Genomic DNA, 13,367 nt, shown 5'->3' with positions numbered 1-13,367 from the left:
CCAGTTGGTAATGTCACATCACAAGGTCTGGTTTCTGTACAGATAAGATGCATGTTAATATGCACAGCCGCTATTGCCAAAAGCATTTGCCCAGACAATGTGAAAGAGGCACCTGTAGGAAAAACTCCTCCATTAGGGCCATGGTCCATCGGTGGTGCAGCTTCCAGGATTTGGCTGGGTGACTGATGTCTGCTGCATGGAGAATCAGGGACATGGTTTTGGCTTTGTCAAGCCTGTCAAAACAAGGGCATGCTCACATTATCAGCACAAAATAACCAACCACAGTCTTTTCCAAGTCCAAGCCCACAGATCTTTAATATGAAAACAAAATTATAACCTACCCTTCAGGTTGCTGCAAACTATTTCTTATATTTTTAATTTGCTGGAAGTGACCCGACATGTCTGTAGACAACACCATTTCAATCACTAGGTTCCGAAGATCCCTGTGGAGTCATCAAAAGCAGAAAAGTTTGGCCTTTTTTCTTTGTTCTCAAGTGAAACATTTAATATTAAGAGTCTTATGGACTCTGTGGGAGAGGGAGAGGGTGGGAAGATTTGGGAGAATGGCATTGAAACATGTATAATATCATGTATGAAACGAGTTGCCAGTCCAGGTTTGATGCACGATACTGGATGCTTGGGGCTGGTGCACTGGGACGACCCAGAGGGATGGTATGGGGAAGGAGGAGGGAGGAGGGTTCAGGATGGGGAACACATGTATACCTGTGGCGGATTCATTTCGATATTTGGCAAAAGCAATACAATATTGTAAAGTTTAAAAATAAAATAAAATTTAAAAAAAAGAATTACATTTTATTTTTTCTAATGCTATGAGCAGAAAAGATGCTACATTTTTAAATATCAAAGAGCTTATAGAAGTTTGGCTTTAGGATGTCGCCAGGAGAGCAATCTGTGAATGATGCTATGTAACATCTCCTTTTAAAGACCTGCATGCTTTCCCTCCCATACACACAACCCTTCCCCACTCATACTTTCTAAATATTACTTTTAGAAATAATTAATATCAGAAAGGATCCTAACCAATTTTAGAGAAAAACCACTCTAAAGGAAGAATTTACTATTAGTAAAACTAGCACCATTATTCAATATTTATTCCATCCAGACAGTGTTTTAAGTGCTTTCTATGTGAGGGGCACTATTATTTCCAATCCAAGAGGACTGGGTTGTTTGCCCAGTCACACAGCTAGTATATAGCAGAGATAAGACTCAACCGCAAGAGGAGTACTACCAAAGCTGGCAGTTGGACCACTGCATTGTATCAAGTTTCTATCATAAGACCTCCAGGAAATCAAGACTATCAGTGACTGGGAATTCTCTGTTTAAGCTCTGGGGACCTTGAGCCTACATATCATAGACAGAGCTCTTGGTACTGTTGAAATCATAACCAAGACACTGTAAACATGGTGACCATATCACAAAGCCTATGCATGAATAAATCATTCTCACGCTAAGCAGGAGATGAGTAACCCCAGCAAAGCCTTGCATGTTCTACAACTCATTGCTTGCTCAGTACAGATAGGTAAACAAGTCACTTATGCTGGAAATCATATTTTATTTTTATTCTGTGGCCAGTAGAGTAAGCTAAATTACAAGTGTATGGCAAACTTGAATTATGATCTTGTGTCAAAGATGTTTTACCTAAAGTTGGTATGATTGAATGATTTGTTTGAAAAACAACACAGATTGGAGATTCTTGCTGAAAATTATGGGTGCTCAATTCATCTGGGTTTTTAGGATGGCAGCAATGAGAAAACAATACTCTGATTACTTACTGTTCATGATATTGGATAGCCTGCTTAGAATATACTTTTACCCAAATATTAAGGGAATGGCAGATATCAAAGAAGTTAATACAATTATTCTCAGTTACATTTTTTCTTCTAAATTATGAGATATCCATGTTGCAATACCCACTGTACCAAAACCTTCATGTTAAGTAGGAAAAATGAGAGCAAAGCTTTATGAAATCTGTAAGACTTAATAAATACATTGTAGTTTGCAGATGTAATGTGAAAAAAGAAACACAGACCCAAAGTGCAGTATTTGTGCTAAACTCACATCAAACCAAGATTTAATACCTAATTTATAGTTTTAACCTCCCCCAGGAGTGAAAACTTAAACCAATTATCTGGTCAGCACTAGGGAGGAAATCTGCCTGATAGACCCCTATTGCTGCTGCTGCTGCTAAGTCGCTTCAGTCATGTCCGACTCTGTGCGACCCCATAGACGGCAGCCCACCAGGCTCCCCCGTCCCTGGGATTCTCCAGGCAAGAACACTGGAGTGGGTTGCCATTTCCTTCTCCAATGCAGGAAAGTGAAAAGTGAAAGTGAAGTCACTCAGTCTTGCCTGACTCTTAGTGACCCCATGGACTGCAGCCTATCAGGGTCCTCCATCCACGGGATTTTCCAGGCAAGAGTACTGGAGTGGGGTGCCATTGCCTTCTCCTATTATACCCCCACAAAAGCTGACTTTGCCTGAAACAATCAGATCCTTGCTAGAATAACTTTCTTGTCTTGCCTGTTTCTACTTATAAAATTCTGCCATTTTGTAGTTATTAGGAGCTCCTTTTTATCTGCTAGATGGGATTTTGCCCAATTCATGAATTGTTGGATAAAGTCAGTAAGATCTTTAAAATTTACTCAGTTGAATTCTGTTTTGTAAAAGTAATCAGTAAATGCTAGGTGTAATCAATAATCAACTAATAATATATCAATAAACTAGTACACAAAGGAAATGTATTCTTTATAAATTTTTCTTGCCAAAATTTAAATATCGCTGCATTTATGGTTACTAAAGTTACTTGAAGAAATAGATATGCAAACAGAAAACCTACAAGTCTTTAAAAAGCTATCCATATTTTAATTCTTGGTGAAATAGGATTAAGGTTATACTCGCAAATGCATTTTTATAGCTTTTGGAAACAGTGTTGGATTTGTTAAATTCTACCGTATCATCAATCATATATAAGTCAACTCATAAATCATGTGATATTGCTTCAGGGAGGAAGCCAATTCTGACTCCATGTTGGAACTGTCTCTTTGATGTGCTTTTTGTTGCTTTTGTTATTATATTCATACAGAGTGGTTTGCCTCAGAGAATCTTGCTCCTCTGCCTGACTGTTAAACTCAAGTGCCTCTGTTCACAACCCTGTCCAGCTGTGGATGGCAGGAAGGAAGAAATGAACACATTCCCTGCCTGAGGTTTGCCATTCTAGGAGATGTTTGCAACATTAATAGCCTTTTCCCTTTGATTTCTCACCTCCCCTCCCCTTTAATCTATAAAAAAACCCTGGCATCCAGACACCAATAAGATGGCTATTTTGAGGTGCTAGCCTGCCATCTTCTCTGTCTGACTGCTCCCCGATTAAAGTCTCTTCCTTGCCTCAACACCTCGTCTCTAGGATTCACTGGCCTGTTGTGCAGCAAACAGAGCAAGCTTGGACCCAGTAACAATATTATGGTATTTGTTAAACAAATTTGGGAATTTCCTGGCAGTCCAGTTGTTAGGACTTGGTACAAGCATGCCAGGGTCACAGGTTCAACCCCTCGTGGGGGAATTATGATCCCATAAGCTGTGTGGCGTGGCTAAAAAAAAAAAAAAAAATTATAAAACCATTCAATTAGGATGTTTTGTACAGTAAGCTACTTGTTTTGTACAGTAAGCTACTGTACAAAAATATAAAATATTACAGGACCAAACTATTAGAATAAATAATAAAGATGTGAAAGAAAAGAGTGTAACAGAAAAATATCACACTGAAACAGCAACAGAATCAACTTAGAGAAGAAGAGGGTTAATTCAAAGGAATAACAAAAATTAATAATGCAAATATAACCCCTGGGAAGGATAATCACTGATGAAGAAATAAATTAATATTCTAGATGGAAATAGTCAATCTCTGGGACCTTAGGAACCAACTCGGCACCTGATTCTACCCTTACCTTTCTATTTTCCACATACCCAACAGTGGTGCCTTTTATGATTAGATCCTTCCTAGGTTGGTGACCCAACTGGGCTATGTTTCCTGTGGAATGAAATGTAAGACCTGAAGTGGGTTCCCAAAACAAAATGCCTCTTTCCTCCCACATTAGAGCTTTTTCTATGTCTGTAAAAGTGAGCCCATATTTTTTCTGGCCTTGAAATACCAGAAAGTTTGAATATTTGAAAAAAATAACGATGGGAAATTAGGGCCTCTTTTAAACTCTAAATTAACCTCTTATTTCTTTATTTTAAGGCAGATCTTAATCCCAGGTTACTTGTTTGGACATTTCTTTTTAGTTTGATTTAAATTATAAAACAAACAAAACTTTGATGTTTGCATCAGAAATTGGATTGTTTTCAGCATGTTAACTGATTTAATGAGATCTTTGTTAAAGATAAAGGCTTTTTAAAAAATATAAGTAGGTCACAGAATACTAGGGATGTCAGTTCAGTTCAATCACTCAGTCATGGCCAACTTTTTGCGACTCCATGGACTGCAGGAAGCCAGGCCTCCCTGTCCATCACCAACTCCGGGAGTTTACTCAAACTCATGTCCATTGAGCCGGTGATGCCATCCAACCATCTCATCCTCTGTCGTCCCCTTCTCCTTCTGCCTTCAATCTTTCCCAGCATCAGGGTCTTTTCCAATGAGTTAGCTCTTAGCATCAGGTGGCCAAAGTATTAGAATTTCAGCTTCAGCATCAGTCCTTCCAATGAATATTCAGGACCGATCTCCTTTGGGATGGACTGGTTGGGTCTCCTTGCAGTCCAAGGGACTCTCAAGAGTCTTCTCCAACACCACAGTTCAAAAGTATCAATTCTTCAGTGCTCAGCTTTCTTTATAGTCCAACTTTCACATCCATACATGACCACTGGAAAAACCATAGCCTTGACTAGACAGACCTTTGTTGGCAAAGTAGTGTCTCTGCTTTTTAATATGCTGTCTAGGTTGGTCATAACTTTTCTTCCAAGGAGCAAGCGCCTTCTAATTTCATGGCTACAATCACCATTTGCAGTGATTTTGTAGGCCCTCTAATATTGTTGGAACCCCAAAAAAACCAAGGTGAAGGAACAGATCAAGATCATCATGGAGGATCTGGAGTTAGTCCTGGGCAACCTGAAGGATGTAGCCAAGGAACTTAAGGAGCATGTTTTCAGTCTATTGATCACAGTTTTGTGTGGAGAGGAGATACCCCATGTCCAAGATCAGGAGCGGTGGCTGCACTTCGCCGAACCAGTCATGAGGAGATACCCCACGTCCAAGGTCAGAGAAACCCCAGTAAGATGGTAGGTGCTGGAGTGGCTGTGAGGAGATACCCCACGTCCAAGGACAAAGGAGAAGCCCCAGCAAGATGTTAGGAAGGGGAATTCAAGTTTAGAATCAAACCCCATTCCTGCCAGAGACGTTCAGAGGGCTCAAACAAACCTTGTGTGCACCAGGACCCAGGGACCCCACAAAGACTGGGACAGAACTGTTTGATCATCTCCTGTGGAGGTACAGGTCAGCAGTGGATTGCCACAGGGACAGGGGCTCTGGGTGCAGCAGGCTTGGGTACGGCATAAGCCCTCTTAGAGGAGGTCGCCATTAACCCCACCATTGAGCTAACTAGGGATGTACTTACGCTAAAAAATCTCTATGTTTATCTGAAATTTACACTTAATTGTATGTCCTTTATTTTTATTTGATGTATCTGGCAATCCTATAGTAAATGAAGGGGACAATGATGACCAGAGAGGATCAAGAGAAAAAGAGGAAATGTATGCTAAGTGGCAGGGGTATATCTTATTATTTTCTCCTGCATGGCAATAAGCAATACCTTTTCATGTAAATCTTTTTTAAGAATACAGATGGTTTGGAGCAATATTTAAGATTACCCTCTGCATCTAGGTCATTTTAGCATATTTGTAGTTTTTTCCCCAAATGTTGAGTTTTTGTTTTTTGGAAAAGCTCATATCCATGTACAGAAAAGTAATATATGAAGGAATCAGACACAAAAATTCTGAATGAATGTAAGACCACATATCGGTACAATTGAGCAGAACTCCCTTCCAAGGAGGGCTTTCCTGGTGGCTCAGATGGTAAAGAATCAGCCTGCAATGCAGGAAATGCAGGAGACACAGGTTCAATCCCTAGATCAGGAAGATCCACTAAAGAAGGGAATGGCTACCCACTCCACAATTCTTGCCTGGAGAAGTCCATGGGCAGAGCAGCCTGGAGGCCTACAGTTCATGTGGTCATAAAGAGTTGGACACGACTGAGTGACTAAGCACTTTAGCACCATTTCAAGGAGTATGTAATTATGTATCTTAAGGTGTTATGTGATACGTGGTCTTTTGGATTGGTTATGATGCATATAGATGTTGAATTGGCCTTGAAATAGTTCAGCTCCATCTACAGAGCCTTGTTCCTGAATAGTCTTCCAGTACTAATCTTCCAGTCAAGGGGAATTTAGTTTGTTTTGTGATTAAAGGATTGCCTTTCATCTGTTTCCTTCATGTTAAATCACATAGCATTTTCCCTGAAATTAAATTCCTCTATATTTCCTCTGAAACTCACCTCCAGTCATCTTTGGATAAATTTATCAGGACATTCATTTCTTCTTCTTGCATAAGGCGATAAGCTGCACTCACATGATGATTTTCAAGGACAGAGCGATCATTATACAAAATGGCAACATCTGACCTAAGAAATAAAAACAAAATGCCTACTAGAGGATTTCTTCAGACCTCATGAGTATCTATTAACAATACTCAAGTCATAAGGCATAATAATATCAGTAAAAATCCAATAACTGAACACCTAAATTTACAGAGGTACTTAGTTTCCTTTTTGTTTTACACTGTATAACAATTTTAAAAAACAGACTTTTAGAGCAATTTTAGGTTTACAACAAAATTGAGCAGAATGTACAAAGATTTGCCATATATCCCTTGGTCCCACACATGCATAGCCTCCCCCATTATTAACATTCCCAACCACAGAGGTACATTTATTAGAACTGATGAACCTACATAAACATTGTTATCAGAGACCATAGTTTACATTAAGGGTTTACTCTTAGTGGTGTAAATTTTATGGGATTGGACTAATGTAAAATGACATGTATCTACCATTAACGTATTATACTGAGTATTTTCACTGCTCTAGAAATCCTTTGTGAGCTGCCAATTCAGACTTCCCTTCCCATCCCCTTAATACCTGGCAACCACTCGTCTTTTTATTTTCTTCACAGTTTTGCCTTTTCTAGAATGTCATATGACTCTATGTAGCCTTTTCAGATTGGATGCTTGTACCTTTAAGTGTGCATGTAAGTTACCTTCATATCTTTTCATGGCTTGATAGGTCAATTCTTCTGAGCACTAAATAATATTACATTATTTAGGTGTATCACAGTTTATTTATCCACTCACCTGCTAAATGGCATGTTAGTAGCTTTCAAGTTTTGGCAATTATGAATAAAGCTGCTATAAATATCCATGTGCAGGTTTTCATGTGTACATAAGTTTTCAGCTCCTTTGGGTAAATGCCAAGGAGAGTAATTATCAGCTCATATGGTGAGAATATATTTAGTTTCATAAGAAACTACCAAACCGTCTTCCGGTATGGTTGTATCATTTTGCATTCCCATCAGTGACGCCTGAGATTTCCTGTTGATTCACATCTTCGCTAGTGTTTGGTGCTGTCAATGTTCTGGATTTTAGCCTTTCTAATAGATGCATAGTGATATCTCATTGTTTAATTTGAATATCCCTGATGACATATAATATGGAGAATCTTTTCATAAGCTAATTTATCATCTGTGTGTCTTCTTTGGTGAAGTGTCTGTTAAGGAGCATTTTTAAAACCAGGCTGTTTGTTTTCTTGTTGTTGAGTTTTAAGTGTTTTTTATATGTTTTGTACAATAATCTTTTATCATATGCACCTTTTGAAAACATTTTCTCCTACTCTTTGGCTAATCTTGTAACTCTCTTGCTATACCTAAGATCATCTAGATTTTCTCCTATGTTATTTTCTAGGAGTTTTAGAGTTTTTCATTTTACATTTAGGTCTATTATTCATCTTAAATTAATTTCTGTGAACATTTAGGTCTATTATTCATCTTAAATTAATGAAGGTTTGTGTCTGGATTTTTTTTTTTTTAATGTGGCTCTCTAGTTGTTCCAGCACCATTTGTTGAAGAGACTGCCTTTGTTCCATTGTATTGCATTTGCTTCTTTGTTAAAGATCAAATTTAAAAGGAAATCTATTGCGGGGAGGTGATAGCTATCTGCATATGTTATTCCACTTTTATAATAGTTCTGGAAACAAAAGAGGAAGTAACTATTCTAGTGCCTAATAGGTCATTTCCTTTTAAATTTTATTATCAATAATCACAGGTCAATATACAGAAAACTGAACTAGGAACACATATATGCAATCCTTTTGAGAGAAAATTAAATATATTTTGTGCAAGTATCTTCAGAAATTTGCTGAGATCATGGATAGAACTGTGATTTGCAAATCACATATTTTGTGTCATACAATCTCAGATTTAGCCATGGTCATTTTGTCAAGTTTATTGTATGATAGGGATCTAAGCATCACTATTTCTTCCTTTCAGCAACAAGCAAAGATGTGTTTTTTAATCAGATTTAATTACAGCAAAGTCTATGTGATTTTGTCTCATAAATCCAACAAGATGCTGAGAATACAGAATGGTTTTAATGTTTGAGATAATCTATGACTGCTATGGGAAGAACAAAATTCTAAGCAATACTCAGTGTCCATGGTAACATGTAGCTTAGCATTTGCTTTTCACAAAGAGGAAATTATCTCTATTTTTTACACTTTCAAGGATCTCTATGGCTTATAATGTCTGTGTTGAACTCAAATCTAACCTTGCACCATGTTTTAAATTATTTTTCAGACATTTTGCATTATCTAGTAAATAGGTTTCCATATTAGAAAAGCAACTCTAAATACAAATAACAAAGAATAATACAAAATAGAAATTATTAATATCAGTAACATAAGACCAATACTGGACAATATTTGGACAAAATATGAAGCCAATAGAGCTTCTAAAAGCACATCATATTGTTGTATCTGTGATCACTGCAAACTTTTTGTTCATAAAATGCTCAAGTTCTTGTAGAATTAATCCATTAAATAATTGATCCTAATAGAAAATTTATAAGAAAATAAATAAAATACTAGACCTTCCCCTCACTTTTTATACAAAGCTTCTTAATATAAAATGGTAAAAAGTGTATTCCGCTTCATCTTCCTCCTCCCTCTCCTCTTTCTCCTTCTCTTTTTCCTCCTCCTTCTTTTTCATCATCTACTTTTCTTCTCTGCTGTCTAAAGTAAGTTGTGAATCTTCATCCAGTTGTAAATCAGTGATAAAAGGAGAAAGCTAGGAATGATAATTTATACTGCTGCTGGAGGCCAGTCCATTGCCTTTACTTTGCAAAGTAAAGAAATGTTTTTTTGGAAGCAAATCGCTTGCTCCCTTCTCTAATTCCCAAAACTGTGACCATACTCAGCTCAATAATGAGCTGTCTTTAAAATCCCACTTATGAATTTAGTGGATGTAGAAGAGCCTTTGCTAAGCAAAAATGATCTGCATAGTTTCCCTTTCCTTTGATGTTTAACACAAACGAAAACAAGACATCTCTATATGCTGTAAATGTGTGGTTAGTAATATTCTTGCTGCACAACCAGACTTCAAGGTCTTCCTGGTCACTTATGCTCTTTTAATCTGGGAGACTGTAAGGATAGACAGAATGCTTTCTCCAACATTTCATTGTCTGAATTCAAACTATTCTGTCTCTGTCAAGGGGCCATAATTTTCAAGTCCATCCATTGAAGGCTATAAAAGACTGTTTTATAGCCTTTAGCATAAAAGACTGTTATGACTGTTATATGTCTGTCTTTGGCCATGGGAGCAGAGTTACATTAAGTAGACTGGATTGAGAGCAAGTGTCCCTCATCTCAGTTTCTCAACCCTGCTACTGCCATCAGGTGGTTATGTGCATATAGTTAGGTAATTTCCTCTATTGAGATCTTTGTTTTCTTTTCTTAGACTGTGGGGATTAGACCAGAGGTTATAGAATGTGGATCTCAGTCACTGTAGGATCCCTTGAAGCTCTAAAATGCCAAGTATTTTAATGTTTCTATGCTCCCCACATAAAACAACAAATTCCTATAGTTAGGAAGTCAGTTTTAAAAATATTGCTGTTAAAAAAGTGCACAAAAAAAGACCACACAAAAATCTGCACATGAACATTTACACAAACTCTAAAATTTAGAGGAAACCAAGATATCCTTCAGTAGTTGAATAAGTGAACTCTGGGACATCCACACACTGGAATATTATTCAGTAATAAAAAGAAATGAGCTATCAACTTATGAAAAGACATAGAGGAAACTTAATGCATATTGTTAAGTAGAAGAAACCAGTTTGAAAAGGCTTTATACTGTATTATTTCAACTATATGACATTTGGAGAAGACAAAACTGGAGACCTTAACAAGATCAGGGATTGCAGTGGTTAAAGCAGGAAGGAGGGAGACTGGAATGAAAAGATGAAGTACAGAGGACTTTTAGGGCAGTGAAACTCTTATGGATGATACTGTAATAGTAGATACTTGGCATTATACATTTGTAAAGCTCATAAAATGGATAACACAAGCAGTAAACTGTAATGTAGGCTATGCATGCATGCTAAGTTGCTTCAGTCCTGTCCGACTCTGTGCGACTCCATGGACAGCAGCCCATCAGGGCTCTTCTGTCCACAGGATTCTCCAGGCAAGAATACTGGAGCGAGTTGCCATTTCCTTCTCCAAATGTAGGCTATAGATTTTAGATAATAATAATGTATCAATATTGGTTCATCAGTTGTAACAACTGTACCACACCTGAGGCAGGATATTAAAAACAGGTGAAACTGTGGGGTTGGGGAAGGAGTACTTGGGAGCCCTGTACTTTCTGTTAAATTTTTATGTAAATCTCAATCTACTCTAGGAGCTAAAAATAAACAACAAAAAATATTTCAGCTTAGTTTTCCCTCAACAAGAAGAGAGATCTACAGTAGTTCCAGAGTGAAATCAGTCTCTTAACTTACATCTCCATCTTAACCATCTCTGACCAGTGGAAGACATGGAAATTCAGGATCCCGTGTATATAAGTGAATCAGATCCTGATGATCCTGGACCAAATTCTGCCTCTCGAGCAATGAGATCTCTTTGCAACCAGAAAGAGCTTAAAGCCCCTTTCTATTAAGGACTGAACGAATTCCCCCAAATTATGTTTATAATCCTAACCCCAGTACCTTAGAATGTGACTGCATTTGAAGCTAAGGCCTTTAAAGACACAACTAATGTTAAAAAAGGTCATAAGGGTGGGGCCCTAATCCAACATGACTGATGTCCTTGTAAGACCAGGAAGAGACTCCAAGGTATGCTCAAGCAAGGAAAAAGGTCACTGAGGACACAGCAAGAAGTCAGCCATCTGGAAGCCTAGGGGAGAGGCCTCGGAAGAAATCAAACTTGCTTACACTTTGATTTTGCATGTTCAGTCTTTAGGACTTTGAGAAAATGTCTGTTATTTAAACCACCCAAACTGTAGTATTGTGTGACAGCCTTCACCAACTAATGCACCTCTACTCTGATATTTTGATTCTAATAACTACCATTATTACCACAATTAAAAATCCAATTTTCTAATTGTTTTAACATTGCTTATTAACCTGGAAATAAGATTTGTTTTATTTTTAGATTTTTTTTCAAAAATAAATTTTCATTCTTTCAAATACATAATGACACTAAACTGATGCCTTGACATGAAACTGAGAAACTGACATCAAACAAATGATGCAAGATTTGTTCCAGTGAATAAATGTCTGACTTGCGTGACAGTTTAACATAAGTTCTGGGCACAGAAAAACGATCTTATACATTTTTATGTTCTTTAAATTGCTAAATATGCCACAAAAAGATAAAAGATTCTTAATAAATAGGAACTGACCGAAGTGTTTGCAGCTGAAGGCATTTTGCTAAAATCTATTAAATTCATTTTTTTAGACATCTTCATTATTATTTTGAAATCCTCTTAAGGAATAAGTAATACTCAGGAAAACAAATGTCAAATTTTAACTTATGAAAGTTAATCTGTTACCTTACCTTGTCTGAATGTGAAAATTGTTTGTAGTCCCTGTATGCTCATAGTCATGAATGGCAGCGGCAAAGACCATTGCTAAAATTTCCAGTTCAGTGAGCCAGTGCTATTAAATTAAGGAAAGATTCCATCACATCAAAAGTAGAGTCAATGTTGTCTTTCTATAGAAAGCTTCATTGCACACAGTATAAATCATTATATAAAATTCTTTTTATGAAGTTTAAATAATTTTCCCTTTTTCATCTCCATTAACTGTACATAGTGGATGCTTCACAAGGTTGATGATTGTTTAATGACTTGTAAGTTAAAAATCTAGACATTATAATTTTCCTTGTTAATTGGAAAAAATGATAATTTTCTATCATTTAAAAGGTGAGCTCTAAATGAATTTTGAATTTACAGCCTTACCAATTTGGGTAAGGCTAATCTTACCCAAACTCTAAATGAAATCATTTAGAGTGCAGTAATTTTTAACATATGACTCATACAATATTAAAATGTCTTTTAGCTCAACTTTTGTGAAGAATTTACTATGAGAAAAGAGTTGAAAATGTTTACTTTGGTCATTAGAGAAACTGAACTTTAAGTTTTACATTTAGAAATTTAGAAGAGTTTCCAAGAGTTTATCGTTTGCTCTTCATAATACATCTATTTTATGACGATACAGTTAAACTTAATAGCAATGAAAGAGTAAATGTTTTCACATAAAATCCAGAGCACTGCTTCAAATACATTGATATTTTGTTGTTATCAATTGGATGGTTTAACAAATTTTCTCTACTGTTATAAGTTCATTTAGGTAATTCAATAGTTTGTTCACCTCTCACATTTTGTGCGACACTTTAACTGCATGGTTCAATAGGACAATCACATGTGACTATTTAAATTAAAAATAGGTAAAATTAAGTTCTCTTTTTCAGTCACAGTAGTCACATATCAATTGCTCAATAGTGGCAAGTGGCTATCTTACAGAACAGTGCAGACAGAAAATGTCTCCATCACCACAGAAGTTCTATTGGAGAGCACTGTAAGTGGGTAGTACTTGATGGCAGGAATGGAAGATCCAAAATGACATGGAACTTGCTCTTAATGGTCTTATTCCATATACATGGAAAAGGCTTTGCACAAAGTAGCAGAAAAATACAATGTAAAGTACATGCATACTTGATGAAAACTCACAGAATAAAGGTATAGATAGGACATCTA

At 36.8% G+C, this 13,367-nt stretch overlaps 1 protein-coding gene across 7 annotated transcripts in view; it reads right to left on the bottom strand.

Annotated features, from left to right (window-relative positions):
• PDE1A (phosphodiesterase 1A) overlaps nucleotides 1-13,367 on the bottom strand; it is a 394,734-nt gene that overhangs the window by 64,372 nt on the left and 316,995 nt on the right. For all 7 annotated transcript variants that reach the window (XM_027556059.1, XM_027556049.1, XM_027556069.1 and 4 more), the window contains 4 exons: nucleotides 12,167-12,267; nucleotides 6,561-6,686; nucleotides 342-443; nucleotides 113-233 (listed from right to left, as the gene is read on the bottom strand). In XM_027556059.1, the coding sequence (XP_027411860.1) occupies nucleotides 113-233; nucleotides 342-443; nucleotides 6,561-6,686; nucleotides 12,167-12,267 (450 nt within the window). The remainder of the gene's footprint in view (nucleotides 1-112; nucleotides 234-341; nucleotides 444-6,560; nucleotides 6,687-12,166; nucleotides 12,268-13,367) is intronic.

This window comes from Bos indicus x Bos taurus, chromosome 2, assembly GCF_003369695.1.
Source record: "Bos indicus x Bos taurus breed Angus x Brahman F1 hybrid chromosome 2, Bos_hybrid_MaternalHap_v2.0, whole genome shotgun sequence".
Taxonomy (NCBI): domain Eukaryota; kingdom Metazoa; phylum Chordata; class Mammalia; order Artiodactyla; family Bovidae; genus Bos; species Bos indicus x Bos taurus.
Note: the sequence above shows the minus strand (reverse complement) of the source record. Positions and strands in the feature narration are given on the sequence as shown.